The 16,308-nt window shown below is 38.1% G+C and overlaps 1 protein-coding gene across 1 annotated transcript in view; it reads left to right on the top strand.

Moving 5' to 3' along the window:
* The first annotated feature begins 8,623 nt into the window (after positions 1-8,623).
* The window catches only part of clcn1b (chloride channel, voltage-sensitive 1b), a 242,144-nt gene continuing 234,459 nt past the window's right edge, over positions 8,624-16,308 (top strand). The window contains exon 1 of the mRNA XM_051931704.1: positions 8,624-8,814. Within this exon, the coding sequence (XP_051787664.1) occupies positions 8,764-8,814 (51 nt within the window). The 5' untranslated portion in view covers positions 8,624-8,763. The remainder of the gene's footprint in view (positions 8,815-16,308) is intronic.

The following is a 16,308-nucleotide window of genomic DNA, read 5'->3' as shown; positions in this document are numbered from 1 at the left end:
CAAGTTGGTACAAGGCTTAATGTGCTGATTTATTCCGAGAGTGGATAGTGTGTAAAGCCAAAAAGAAAGTTTTCAGTTAATAAGCAGAAAAATATCCATTTCCAATCTGCTGGTGAAAAGGGACAACTCCAAAAACCAAACTGAAGAACTGCACAATTCTTTTAGTTTTGATTGTTTGATTGATTTGAAAGAAAACCATTTAGAGAAAATTCTAATTTTACTCTTCAGCTGGATCATTCTGAAGCAGATGTTGTTAAGTAGAGTGAAGTGAAGTAAACCCATCTTCTTTATTGTGAGTTGGAAAAAGATTACTTTCACATGTGGGCAGACTCCTAGTTTCCTCAGAAGTGCAATTTATTTTATATTGTTTTACAGTATCCTTCAACACACTTAACCAAATAAGTAGAAATATGTGTTGTTTTGCTGCTTAATTATAACTTACACAAAGTAATTCTCACCACAGTAACATCTGAAACATTGCCCCAGTACACACATAATTGCTATGTTTGCATTTCAAAACCTCACTAATATGATCCTTATCATAAGAGCAGTCCATGCACTGCCATACGTGCTTGCATCTCTGATCTTAGCAGTCAGTCATTTCATTAGCTGTCACTAAAATGGTGAAGTCCTTGGGCCATAGCAACATCCCAAACATTGTACTACTTGCCAGTATGTTCACTGACAATAGCTTTGCAGGCCTCGGAAAATCTTTACTGAATAATACTGTGTAATTTGTTAAGAACAAAATGATGTAGCAGTGGTCATCGGAATACAATCTTCGCCATGAAATGTTTTCTGAGGTGTTTGACCATCCTTTTCATTATCTGGACCAACTAGTTTTGATAAAGAATTAATTATGTTTTCCGTTGCCACATTTTCAGTTGCTTCCAGTAAGATTATTTAAACCAGCCTTTGTTAACATACTTGTAATTAAAGACCAACTGGTCATTTTGGTCTCTTGAATTTGTGACCATTACAAAGGGTGAAGCTGTGTGGGCATTGTCCACTCATCCACACACATTCAGACAAATTCTGGTCCTGAGGTGCAAGAGGAATATCCAACTTTGGTGCTTTGTCAGTAACACAGAAACTGTCCGCTCTTTCAAACTAGTCACACAGCACTGGTTGCAAGTTGAAGAGTTGCCACCTGTAACAGTTCTTCCTTTGCCTCCTTTATTTTATGTTATCCTAGCAATTCATGTTTCAAGATCACATTTGTGATGTGTGTTGAACTTTACAAAGGAACGCATTCACTTTCTGCCTTCACTGTTTTATCACCGCTCTACACATGCACATTTCATTCAAGTAATTCTGAAATCAGTGCAGCTTCTTTATAGGAAATTAAATCTCCCATCACGACTCTGCTGTGCAGTAACTTTAGCTAGGAAACCCAGCCGTTTACCTTTACAGCCTTTACGGCTCTTGTTAAGAAAGCGAACGCCATTTGGTTGTTTCACAATAATTATATAAGTATGTTTCACATTTCTGTTATCATTTTAGCCCTAAAATAGTGACTTAACATCAGGGACCTATTTTATTGACCTTAAGGTTAGTGTTTGGGCAGGGGAAGGCCGTCTTAAGTGGCGTCCGCTTTCTGAACAAGACCCCCGTTTACATCTACTGGTTCTACATCTTCGATGATGTACACTTTCGCTCCATTGTCTCCAAAAATGTTTATGTGCGGATAAAATGGTATCCTAGATCGCACACTGACATAAATTATCAATCAATTACTTTGCAAGTCTGTACATGGCTTGTCTTCTTGAAATAAAGGGACACTGTTTTCCTTCCTTAACAAAAGACAAAGTCCATGAGCGATTTCCGATTTTGTTTTACATCTTTTCCATCTTTTAAAAAAAAAAAAAAACTTCCGCAGTTGGCATTGAATTTATTTCTAACCCAACAATTAGTGCTTTTAATAAAGTATTGAACAACACTGAACGATTTACTTCAATTTTCTTCTTTTCAAATATTGTGAGCTGTGTTTTCACTGATGAAGTCGTCGTTTCCACTTCGTCCAACTCTCCCAGCAGTGGCGTTCCATCCCATGCCGTTTTATTTCCGATACCCGCTAAAATGAAGTAATCGAGTACTGTACACTTTAACCAAAGAGACTGCGCTACTGTGCAGAAAACAACTCGTTGCCTGTAAACTGCCTGACTTGCTGAGCACTGTAGGTGGCTGCCGACATTCTCATTTCTCTTAATTGCTGAATAATCTACTTGAGCTTCACCAAAGTTGGCCAAAACTCGACTGTTAGGCCACGTACATTTTTCAGACTTTCATTATCTATTTTACTATGGAAAACGTATCTTGTTAATTTTGAATAAATTACAGTTGAAGCTATTTTTACGTACATTACTCAACACTGTCTTCCCCATCAACCCAAATTGGTAAAATCCACAGTATTATTCCCACTCCTAGTGTTTGTCTGTATTTACCCACTTTTACTAATTCAGATTGTAATCTCTTATGGTCTTTATAATAAATTATTGACTAACAAGTTTTTGTTTTCCTTTAATTTGAACCTCAGTAATCGCTACCCAGGAGCTGTCGATCTTTTTTACCTACTTGACTTCGGAGGAGAAAAAACTGCCCTTCTCAAACTCCTTTGTATGTGCATTACACTTCTTAAAAAAATCTTTTGTAATTTTTCAAGATCGTGCACCTTAAACGAGAAACAAGACGCATTTTCCCATATTCCTCTCATTTCCTCTCGATCAAACGAACCGCTAAGGTTATATATTTGTCTTGTGTATCATTCACTTTGGCACTAGCGTTTTGAAAATACTCGCGCATAATTATTATGTCCACATTATTATGATCATAACATCTATGGATCCACTGCTGCACTATTTCGTAATTCTAACCTTAGCAATAAGGTAGTACATCAGCTGTCACAAAAACGGCCAAAACCCACAAGCCATAACAACACCTCATACACCGCAATACCTTCCTGTATATGCACAGATCATAGCATTGCGAAAAAGCACTGACTTCCAAACCCCTCTTTCGGAATCCCCCAGTCCAGGTTTTCTACAGGTGTTTGGTGTCTGTGTGAGTGAGAGGCGATATAAGTGCGTGCGTGCGCGCGGGTGCACATGTGTGTGTCTGAGAGAGGTCGACCCTATTTTGGGTCAGTCAGAAAGTGTCGATGGCTGCAGATGCTTCTTCGAGGAAGACACTGCACTATCAGCAGACTGTGGTAAGACTCCTGCGTCTCTTGAACCGTCCCGTCTTCCTCCTTTTCTAATGTTGCTGCTACTATCGCCATCCCTGTCTTCTTTAACGGCGTGGCCCAGTAGTGTGACCGCTAGGAAATCAGCTGCGTCCGTCTGTCTCTGAGTAGTTGGTGCATGAACTTGCATTATCTATCTATCTATCTATCTATCTATCTATCTATCGTTCTCATATGGCGCTGTTATTTTTTGCTTATCTGTACTTTATTTAAAACACTACTTTAATTATATTAATGTCAAAGATTTTTTTTACTTCCACCTAAGACCTATCAAGACAGTAAACGTTATTGCTGTAAAAAATAATAAAATAATGCTTTAAGAGGTAGAGCCTCAAACTTTAAGAAGAGTTCTGATGGCTACAATATTCACCCATTTCACTATTTTTGAGGCTACTGTGCTTATGGGAACACTGAAAGCTTTATAATTTTTTTTTTTTTTGTTTGGTACTTTTGCCCTCATCTATGGTGGAGGTCTACAGAGTGTTATTTGGACTTGTGGCTTGTTTTTTGTCCTGACATGCAGTATGAATTGTGAAACTTTACTTTTAAATAGTACAATAATTGGTATATCACTAGAGTTAAAAAAAAAAAAAAAAAAAAAAACAACTGTGTTCTACCTCATGTATAAAATGCAAATGCACATCATTATAAAAAGAAGATGGATTAAAATGCATGGATAAAACTAGATTGGTGAAAACGTATATTTGTTCAGTAATTGTAATGCTTTAATGAATATAATAGTTTACATGGACCCATTTTGCTATTCTCAATGGCAAATTACTGACTGAAGGGTATAAGCTGTTGTTCAGTTAGAACAAAACAAGGAAAAACCTTCCCCAGTATCAACTGGATTATAAAATATGCCGTCTGTCAAATAAAATTTCATCCACATTGCTAACAGAGGTACAGATGAAGCCAGTAAAAAAAGTGGCATCGAGTAGCCTCCATTCGTTTATTGTTGTACACTGTGTGTAATAATGTTTGCTGGAAAAAAAATACATTTTTACTACTTGCCAGTATGTTCACTGACAGTAGCTTTGCAAAAAGCACTGACTGTAACATTCAATATCTGCAGTGATATTGATTGGTGATCAGAATTTTGAATAATTTAAAGAACAATTAACTCCCAGAAAGAGGTATTCAGTTCCCCTCACCAGATATAATGTCCATCAAATACACTAACAAAGAAGTGGACTGTAATATCCCACTAAACTTCCTGATACACAAAATATAAGAAACCCTTAACATTACAATTATTTCACAAGAAATTATACTGGGATCTAATTCCCAATTCAGTAGGTCTCTCTAGGCAAACACACTGCTGAAAAAAATTAAGGGAACACTAAAATCACACATTGGATCTCAATTAACGAAATATTCAAGTGGAAAATCTTTACTGAGAAAAACTCTAATTCATTAAGAACAAAATAATATAACTACAGTCAATGGAAACAAAATCACTAATCCCTACAGGGCTGGATTCAACATCACAGTGAAAATAAAGTCAAAAATTGAAATCACACTCTGATCCAACTTGTGAATTTCATCACAGCCACTCAGTGTGACTCAGTAGTATGTATGGCTCCCACATGCCATTATGCATTTCAGACAGCATCTGGGTGTACTCCTGATGAGATGACGGATGGTTTCCTGGAGGATCACCTCCCAGACCTGTATCAGGGCGTCTTTGGTGGCATTGGATGCACTGATACATAATGTCTCAGAGGCTCTCAGTTAGATTCAGGTCTGGGGAATGTGCAGGCCATTCAATGGCATCAATGCCTTCATCATCCATGAATTGCCTACACACTCTGGCCACATGAAGCTGGGCATTGTCCTGCATTAGGTGGAACCCAGGGCCCACTGCACCAGCAAAATGTCTGACGATGGCTTGCAGAACTCCATCCCAGTACTTAACAGCAGTCAGTGTACTGTTGCCTAGCACATGAAGGCTTGTGCGACCCTCTAAGGATATGCCTCCCCAGGCCATTACTAACCCACTGCAAAACCTGTAATGCAGGATGATGTTGCAGGCTGCATAACATTCACCATGGTGTCTACAGACTCTTTCATGTCTGTCACATGTGCTCAATGGGAGCATGCTCACATCTGTGAAGAGAATGGGGTACCAATGGCGGAGCTGCCAATTGTGGTATTCTCTGGCATATGCCAATCGAACTGCACAGTCCCACTAAATGATGTCAGACCCTCATGGAGTCTGTTTCCTAACAATATGGTCAGAAACATGCACACAAATAGCCAGCTGGAGGTAATTTTGAAGGTTCTGGTAGTGTTCCTCTTATTCCTCCTCGCACAAAGAAGTAGATGCCAGTTCTGCTGCTGGATGGATGCCCTTCTATGGCTCTGTCTAGTTCTCCTCGTGTAACAACCCGTCTCCTAGTATCTCTTCCATGCACATAAGACTGTGTTTGGAGACACAGCAAATCTTCTTGCATTGGCACATATGGATGTGCCATCCTACAGGAGCTGGACTACCTGTGCAACTTGAATTGGCTGCAGGTACCGCCTCATGCTACAAAGTGTGACAAGGACACTAGCAAAACACAAAACTAGAGAGTAATCAGTCAGGAAGGATAAGGAGAGAGCAATTGTCTGTGGCCACCACCTGTAAAATCATTCCCTTTTTGAGGGTGGTGTTGCTGTTGCCCCTCCAGTGCATGTGTTGTCACTTTCATTTGCACCAAAGCAGGTGAAGTTGATTCACAATCGCTTATGCTTCCTAACTGGACAGATTGATATCCCTGAAGTTTAACTGACTTGGTGTTAGACTGTCATGACTGAGTGCTCCCTTAATTTTTTTGACTATGAGTGGCACCTGTCCTTGCTCTCAGTTCCTGATTCCACCCAAATTTGGGCAAATTATTATACCACATTAAAGGATCAAGACCTGCCAGTTTGTTGTCTCGTTTCATGTGAGGCTTTTCGACATGCAGCCAGAATCTGCTTAATATCTTCAAAAACAGTTCTTTGCCCTATTCAATATATGCAATCTTCTGCACAGCATCCTGTTCTAAATTTGAGGTAAATCCTCCTCATTAAATGTTTTCAGATGTGTTTGACCTTCCTTTTCATTTTCTGGACCAGCTAGTTTTGATAGAGAATTAATTATGTTTTCCCTTACCACATTTTCAGTTGCTTCCAGTAAGATTATTAAAACCAGCCTTTGTTATTCACAGTCGTGTCTCTTACGCCCATTTTTTTACAATGCCTTTCACAAGCTGTCACTTGCCTGACAGCACAGTGTCCTCAACATACTTGTAATTAAAGACCAAGTGGTCAGGCTGGTCTCTTGAATTTGTAACCATTGCAAAGGGTGAAGCTGTGTGGGCATTGTCCACCCATCCACACACATTCAGACAAATTCTGGGCCTGAGGTGCAAGAGGTATATCCAACTTTGGTGCTTTGTCAGTAACACAAAAACTGTCCGCTCTTTCAAACTAGTCACACAGCACTGGTTGCAAGTTGAAGAGTTACCACCTGTAACAGTTCTTCCATTGCCTCCCTTACTTTATGTTATCCTAGCAATTCATGTTTCAAGCTCACATTTGTGATGTGTGTTGAACTTTGCAAAGGAACGCATTCACTTTCTGCTTTCACTGTTTCATCGCTGCTCTACACATGCACATTTCATTCAAGTAATTCTGAAATCAGTGCAGGTTCTTTACAGGGACTTGAATCACATCACGACCCTGTTGTGCAGTAATTTTAGCTAGAAAACCCGGCCGTTTACATCTACTACTGGTTCTACATCTTCGATGATGTAGGCCTACACGTTTGCTCCGTTTTTTCCAAAAATGTTTGTGTGCTGGTAAACTGGTTTCCTGTATGAATAAATCGCACACTGACATAAATTATCAATCAATTACATTGTACATCTGTACATGACAAGTCTTTTGAAATAAACGGACAGTGTTTTCCTTCCGCGCGATTTTCGATTTTGTTTTAAATCTTTCCATCTTTAAAATAACTTCTGCAGTTGGCATTGAGTTTATATCTAGTCTATCAATTCGTGCTTTTAATAAATCATTGAACAATACTGAAGTACTGTATTTACTTTCATTTTCTTTTTTATTTCAAATACTGCGAGCTGTGCTTTCAATGATGAAGTTGTCGTTCCCACTTCGTCCAACTCTCCCAGCAGTGGCGTGCCATCCCGTGCCGTTTTATTCCAAATATCCGCTAAAATTAAGTAATCGAGTACATTTTAATCAAAGAGACTGCGCTACTTTGCAGAAAACAACTCGTTACCTGTAAACTGCCTGACTTGATGAGCAATGTAGGTGGCTGCCGGTGTTCTATCGAAATAAGCAACCGTTCAAAATATCTCTAAAGCTGTTCTGCGCACGCGCAGTATACCTTTATTCTTAAGTCAATACATATTTCAAATATTTTAAATAAATAAATAAAATTAATTTAAACAGACCCTACTAACATAATTTTTGTCGCTTAAGCCATTATGTGCAAACATATCCAATACCTTGATCCAATGCCTTTCCCATTTCAATGTTTTTGTGTCCAGTATAGTGGTGATTGTATGTCCAACGTGATTGGTTTGTGCAACCTTAGAAAAAAAAGTTGCCTGATGGTGAGTAATACCATAAAAATCATATGTTCATTTTGACGTTATGACTTTTCGACGTGTAAATATTTGCATGTGTAGCATATTTTGACACGGCTGCAGAAATCGTCATCGTTTCTCTTTATTGGATGTTTGTCTGTATTGGTTACCCACTTTTATTAATTCAGATTGTAGTCTCTTATGGTCTTTATAAAAAATTGTTTGCCACCAAGTTCTCGTTTTTATGTAATGTGAAACTCCGCTGTCGCTTCTGCTGTGTTCCAGCCTCGAATTCGAAACTTCTTCACGTACCTGCCTGCGGAAGAAAACAAAACTGTCCTTCTCAAACTCCTTTATAACTGCATTGCACATTTCTAAATATTTTGTAACTTTTACTAGATCACACACCTTTAAACGAGAAACGACGCATTTTACCGTATTCCTCTCGTTTTTTTTTTCGATCAAACGAACCGCGAATGTCATGCACTTGTCTTATAAATCATTCAATCTGGCAGTAGCGTTTTGAAAATACTCACGCATAATTACTATGTCCATATTTCAAAACCTGACTATCGTAATCGTCATCATACTAGCTATGAATCCACTGCTATACTATTTCGTAAGTCTGACCTTAGCAATCAGGCAGTGTCACAAAAATGGCCAAAACCCACAAGCCATAGCAACACATCAAACACCGCAATACCTGCCAGTATATTCACAGACAATAGCATTGCGAAAAAGCACTGACCTCTACACCCCCCCTTTTGAATCCTCCCACCCCATTCCCTCCCCCGACAAACCAATCCCCCCAGTCCAGGGCTTCTAGAGGTGTTTGGTGTCTGTGTGAGTAAGAGAGGATATAAGTGCGTGCGCGCGGTTGCACATGTGTATGTGTGTGTCTGAGAGAGGTCGACCCTATTTTGGGTCAGTGAGAAAGTGTCGATGGCTGCAGATGCTTCTCAGAGGAAGGCACTGCACTATCAGCAGACTCTGGTAAGACTCCTGCGTCTCTTGAATCGTCCCGTCTTCCTCCTTTTCTAATGTTGCTGCTGCTGCTGCCGCCATCCCTATCTTATTTAACGGCGTGGCCTGTTAATGTGACAGCTAGGAAATCAGCTGCGTGGCCGTCTCCATCATCAGCTGTGTCCGTCTATCTCTGAGTAGTTGGTGCATGAACTTGCATTATCTATCTATCTATCTATCTATCTATCTATCTATCTATCTATCTATCTATCTATCTATCTCTTATATGGCGCTGTTATTTTCTGCTTATCTGTACTTAATTCAAAACATTACTTTAACTACATTACTGTCAACAATTTGTTTACTTCCACCTCAGACTTATCAAGGTAGTAAACTTTATTGCTGTAAAGTAATAAAACAACGCAGTAAAATAATACAATGATTAGTGTACGTCTAAACTTAAGAAAACAACAACTGTGTCCTACCTCATGTTTAAAATGCAAAGCATGCAATGCAAATGCAATCATTATACGTAAAAAGAAGATGGATAAAAATGCATGGATATAATTAGATTGATGAAAATAGATTCTATTTTCAGTATTTATAATAGTTTATTGAATATAATAGTTTAGATGGATTCCTATGGATCCATTTTGCTATTCTCAAAGGCAAATTACAGACTGAAGGGTATTAGCTGTTTGTTCAGTTTAACAAACAAGGAAACAAATTCCCCAGTATCAAATGGATTATAAAACATGCCATTTGTCAAATAAAGTCTACATTTTTGCAGTTTTTAAATTTTCACCTACACTTTGCTAACATATTGCATACAGAGAAACAGATGAAGCCAGTAAAAAAGTGGTAGAGAGTAGCCTCCATTCATTTATTGTTGTACTCTACGTGTTGAAATGTTTGCTGGGAAAAAAAAGGTATTATATTTTTTTAACACAGCCAGAATTTTAAAGAGATAACGATGTTAGAAATGTTGAAGCATATATTTTAATGTAAAATTATTAAAATACACATCTGCCAAGAAATCTTCAAGAAATTGTTTAGCAGTGTGTCAGTTCTGACTCCAGAAAGTACATTCAAGTCAAACAAAATCCTAAAAATTAAAAATGCGATCAAATTAGAAATCAACCAAAAAATGGGTGACAAAAAGCACTCCAGAAAGCCGTGTTAGTTTGTGCATTTTTATTTTATTTTTTATTTTTTTATTGAATTTATTGAAAGCAAGTAACATTCCATACAAACAAGTCAAATTTAACAAAACCAAGGTGGTGCACTTTTTGTTGTAACAGAAGGTCTGCTATGCCTGTATACTCCTCCTTGCATATTTGAAATTTTATTTGTAGTAATAAAGAATCATCTTATTTTATTACTACATCCATATCTTTTTCTTCAGTAATTATCTAATCACTGTGCATTGAGCAGAGCATATTTTAAATGTGGGTTACTCAATACCATGTAACAGCGCACCTTGTGGGTCACTTTAAACTCGTCAGTCAGCCTAACATATATTTGTTTGGGTGTGTTGTTGTATAAAGGAATAAACCCCACGCACGCAATGGGAGAACATGCCAAATGAACAGATAGTGACCAGTTGCTGAATTACACTCAGGTCCCAGGAGCTGTGAGTCAGCAGAGTGGCACTGAATCGTTCTTAATAACATGTATTTTATCAATAACTAAATGCTTGAAATAATGTTTGAATAGTTTTTTTGATGTTGTCACCTAAATATATATTTAACTGGTAACATTAAATACACAAACCATTCTCAAGTCCTTCGAGTCCAATTGAGGATCACAGGGTCAGGGAGCCCATCCTAGCCACATTTGGTACAAGTGAAGTACATTAAAAAGGTGTAATAAAATCAACAGTCACAAATCTTGAAGATTAGCAGGCATAGGTGGAACAAACACTCTTCCTTTAATGTACCCCTTTAGATAAAAATCACAGGGGGTAAGGTCTGGAGACCTGGGAGTATATTGACGATGAGCAAGATCTTGTTGTCCACCTCTTCAAATCCATCATCCTGGAATGGTGTCGTTCAGGTAACTCCGGACCTCCAAGTGGAAATGAGGCGGGGCACCATCTTGCATGAAAATGAAGTCATTTGATTCTTCTTGAAGTTAAATTTTTAAACTTTGAACTTTACTCTATGCAGTGATGTGTGGAATGTGTTTCTGTCTTAGACAGTTTGTTTAAAATACATTTTTGATGTATCTGCTCTTTCATTTTGAATAGCCCTTCATGTATTTATTTAAAGGTATCTCATCACACACACACACACACACACACACACACACACACACACACTCACACACACACACACACACACACACATATATATATATATATATATATATATATATATATATATATATATATATATATATATATATATATATATGTACAGAGAGAGAGAGGAGGAGAAAGATGTATTGCCTGGATCCTGCCTTGCAGCCCATGCCTGTTGGGATAGGCTCTAGCTTTGGATGCAGTGGTTTTAGAAGATGGTTGGAAGGATGGATGAATGCTTATAAAATATGTAAAAATGTGTATGTACATCTGTGAATATGTTTTGTGTACAGCTCTTTATATATTTATTGTTTACATAACTAAGGCTGATGTGGCTTCCACCTTGGATTGAACTCCAACATTTACTCTCTCTCACACTTTCACATCCTTCCTCTATTCATCCATTTTCCTAGCCCACTTGTCCAGGGCAGTGGTGCAGGGAAGATGGAGCTTATCCCAACAGTTATTGGACACAAGGCAGAAACAATGGGTCACCAGTACATGACAGTGTCAACACACTGTCCAGTTTAGTGTCACCATATCTTTGGAAGGAAACCAAAGCACCTGGAGTACATGAGAAGAACATACAAACTTCACGCTGGGAGTGCTCAGGACATGAACCCTTGTCTCCTTTTCACACGGCAGCAGCACTACTGTGCTGCCCCTTTTGTATCTTTGTATCCATCTATTTTTCTGAACTTGCTTTGTGCATTACAGGGTAATGAGGAACAGAAAGGAGCCTGTCCTTTCTATATCTGATAAAAGGCAAGAACCAACTCAGGATGGGATGCCAGTCCAATGCATGACACAATTACTCATATATTCAAATATTAAAAAAAACAATAAATAAACCTAACCAGCATGTTTTTGGAATGTAGGAAGATCACTGGATTACCCTAAGATCTCTGATCCCTAAAACTGTGAGGTGATAGTGTTACTGTTAGTCTCTGCACCAACTTACCATTTCTATAAGATTTATGTCAGTGTGTACATATGTATATACAGTATATGTGTGTGTGTGTATGTGAATATGAAATGATGATGTGTGGCCCAAAGTAGGAATACCCCATTTAACTGCAATAATTGAATAGGGTTTAGTATAGTGTAGCCTAAGGATAATAGGATAACACCAATGCTGCCTGCAGTGGCTTTTTTGGGTCAGGTGCACATGAGGTCAGAAGATGACAGAATGCACATACACAGAAGGCATTTAGTGCAGTGGAAAGAAGATGAGAGGGTGGGTGGTGCTTTGCTGGGGCCAAGGAACTCCTTCCGGGTTGACTGTTTCCTGACTGTGGTACAGAAACAGACACATGATTCTCTGTACTCATACAAACATTGTACCCTGGTGTTTCTTTGAAATTGGCCTCAAAATCACCTCAATTGTAAAAGTGACAAAACGATCACAAAAATACACACTTTATATCAATATCTTCTAGATAGATAGATAAACATTGTTTGCATGTTCTTTTAATGTTGCCTGTTTTTTTCTCCCACAGCCCAAAGTTGTGAGTGTTTGTTTTATTGGCAGCTTTAAATTTCACTAGATGAGAGTGGGTAGGTGAGTGCCTGACTGAACTCCTATGAAGGACAAATTAAACGAGTTATTTAGTAAATGAATGAAAACTATAAACTAAAATAACTTCTTTTATCAAACACATTTCAGCAATATTTAGTAAACTCCAGTACTCTTGAAATGTGTTGTCTGTTTTTGTATCCTCTTTTTTCAAGTTACTCTTGAAATATCTACACTATTTATTTATTAATTGTTTGTTTTTTTTTATCAGTTGATTGATTGATTGATTGATTGGATGCATTATTTTTTCTGTGAGTCTGTATCCTTGCTACTTTATGCATCTGAATTTCCCCATGGAATCAATAAAGGTTATTTAATCTAGTCTAATCTAATCTTCACTGCTATATTTCTGCTTCTAGCACAATTTATTGAGCACATTTACATTTAATAAAAGATGTAAAGATTCCAGTGCTGCCGTAGTGTTAGATCTAAGGGCCAAGGAACATACCTCAGCTAGTGCCTGTTTGCGTTCATGACCACAGACCCTCACATTCCCTCTTTTTACATTTTAAACCTTGATAACTAAGAGATGAGCTGTTCAGCAAGTCACATGGACAACTGGTGGAAAACCATTGCAGAAGGACACAGACCACATAGAGTTAAGTATAAGGAGGCCCAAGAGACCTATTAATTTCAACTGAATGCTACCCCTGTCCCCCCAGTCACTCTCCCCACCTACGTTGTAATCAGCATGTGAAGATCTCCAAGCAGAACCACGTGGCACCTATATTTAAACTGCAGGGCTCGGGTTTCTGTGTGCATCTCTCGATCTCCCTCTCCCACTCTGTCCCTCTCTCACAGCCCCCTCTTTTCTTCTCATTTATGATTTGCTTTTTGCCCCCATCTGTGTGGGAAATGCTCCCACCCTATTTCATCTTTCTCTTTATATTCCCTACCTTTTTTTGGACTTGCAGTCCATGTACATATTCTACTAACCACAAAGTTTCACTTTCTTTCTCCAGTGTTCAGTTCTATGTCTGTGGACACCATCTTTGACACCAGTGACCTCATTTTACTTTTGTTTATTTGCTATATACAGTTCATGTATGTTTAATTTGTTTTTCATCATCTAAACAAATTCTGCTGCAAAGCTGCTCACATGCAGCAGGAGACAAACAGCACACAGCTGTTGCAGTTCATATTCAGTAAGAAGGTGCCTGTCTGCAAAGTCTGTGGGCTGCACATACACTTTACAAGTGGCATCAAAGCCGAACAACTTGGAAGTTGTCATATTTGTGCTTTCCAGTAAATTATGTAGAAATGGCCAGAGGAGACCATTCAGCCACAAACAACATAATACAAAGAAAAGACAGAAATAAGTTTAATTTCTTACACAAGGTGATAAATATTGCTTAATGCACTGTCAAGCTTACTTTGTTCAGCACCTTTAATAAGGAATGTTTGTAAATCAAATAGTAGAACTGCAATATTGCATTTTAATTTTGAATAGGGTTAGTGTAGCACACTGGCACAGTGGTCATTGCTGCTGCTTCATAGCTCCATAAGGCAGTCCAAATTCTGGATATTCACTGTTTGGAGTTTGCATATTCTTTCCATGTCCATATCTTTTTCCCCAAGAGACTCAGATTTTTGCCCCTACATCCTAAACACAATGTGTGTTGTATAAACTGGAGTCTGTAAATTAAACAAGTGTGAGTGAATGATGTATGTGTGCGTTTAGCAATGGACTGGCACTCCATCCTGGTTTAGTTTTTTTTTCCACTTAATATAGCTGGGATAGTCTCCAGCCCCCTACAAACATAAAATGGACAAAGCAAGCTGGATAATAGATGGAATGGTGGACATTTCATCTCTCAAGACTGCAAAAAGATAAATATTGTATAACATAATATGATATGATACCATACAACTGATCAGAGAATGTTATGTTATTACACAGCTCTCCCAATTTCTGTAATAAGTGTTTTCAGGTTTGACAGGTGCAAGAGAAACACCAGGATGCCACAGGGCAGAGATATGTCCCACAATACATATGTGGAGATGAGGGAAGTGCCACACGAGCCTCAGGAGGGATCCTGCTTATTACAGTATGGAAGTACAGGGGAAAATTTGGCATGTTATGCTGTGTACATATGCGTGTGTGTTTTGTTCCTAAGAAGTGCAAGAGATAGGGCCACATACCAATAAATTTAGGCAAATGTGATAATGTGGACAGAAGCATGTTTTAGCAGGACACTAGGAACCAGCAAAATAGCAGTTTTCTCTCAGAGACAGTAGTACCAAGGAAGGAAGGCAAGAAGCAGTAAAATCTCCAGGCGAAGTGAAAATACTTGGTCCCATGCAGTAATGCTTAGGGTGCTATTGTCCTGTACATGGAGACTCAGCTGCTTAAGATCAACAGAAAACTGATGGGGTAATGGACATTACAGGTCACCAACGAAAGTATTAACAAGGTGTCCCTGTAGACAAATGTAGCACCGTCACTGTTCATGAAAGTATTTACAGGATGGAATATAAAGGTTCTTCACAGTCAAAGCCAAAATAAGTCTAGAGTTGGGAAATAAGTTGGGGTGGAGGCTCAACTAGCAGGAGGAAGAGTGGCCACGTAAAACAGAGATAGAGAGAAGGGACAAAATTCAGTGCTTGTGTGCAGTTTTGTTGTAAGAAAGTGTCTGAGCCACCTTTTTAGACAGACAGGGTGCCAAGACCTGTACAGTTGGGCCAGAGGACCCTTGTATATATTTATTTCAGGATGGCACATAGCTGTCACTCATCTTTTTCATGTTATTGTTTATTATTGGTTCATAATTAGTCAAATGTATAAATAATATTCACTCCCTATACAAAAGTACTTAAGTATGTAATAATTAAAGATACACAAATAAAAATAACTACTGTACTACCTTTGTTCATTGTTGTTGACTAATTATTTTACTGATTGCGAATAAGGACTATCTATCTATCTATCTATCTATCTATCTATCTATCTATCTATCTATCTATCTATCTATCTATCTATCTATCTATCACCTCAATTCAAAATTTTGCTTTTTCTTTCATTGGTGGATTACTTCTAAAAGGAGGTAATTTTTTTAAAAAATTAATTTTATTGTAATCATTCATACAAATCAATCAATTTTTACAAATAATAGGATTGAAAAAAAAAAAAAACAAGTCGACCCCCACCCCTGAGACAGAGAGAGCATGGCCAACGGGGTAAAACATAAGGCTTGTAGACATACCTAAATTGATTAGTTTAATAGGCCAGTAGAGATGAATGGAGAGGAAAAAGAGATGCGGAGATAATTGCTTCCTCGGTGCTTTAAGAGCTTATTCTAAAATTTTATTGATTATATCCTGTCAGGTTTTTAAAAAATTCTGTACAGAACCTTTAACTGTATATTTGATTTTTTCCAATTTCAAATAGAATAAAACATAAGTTACCCACTGACTTAAAAGAGGAGCGTTAGGATTCTTCCAGTTTAGCAAAATAAGTCTGCGTGCCAAAAGTGTAGTGAATGCAATCACAGTTTGTTTGTCCTTCTCCACTTTAAACCCATTTGAAAGAACACCAAACACAGCTGTTAATGGGTTAGGAGGGATTGTGACACCAAGGCTGTCTGAAAGGCACTTAAAAATTTTGGTTCAAAATGGTGTTAAGTTGGTGCAGGACCAAAACATGTGA

Source organism: Erpetoichthys calabaricus, chromosome 9 (assembly GCF_900747795.2).
Source record: "Erpetoichthys calabaricus chromosome 9, fErpCal1.3, whole genome shotgun sequence".
NCBI lineage: Eukaryota > Metazoa > Chordata > Cladistia > Polypteriformes > Polypteridae > Erpetoichthys > Erpetoichthys calabaricus.
This window is presented reverse-complemented; position numbering and strand designations above follow the sequence as displayed.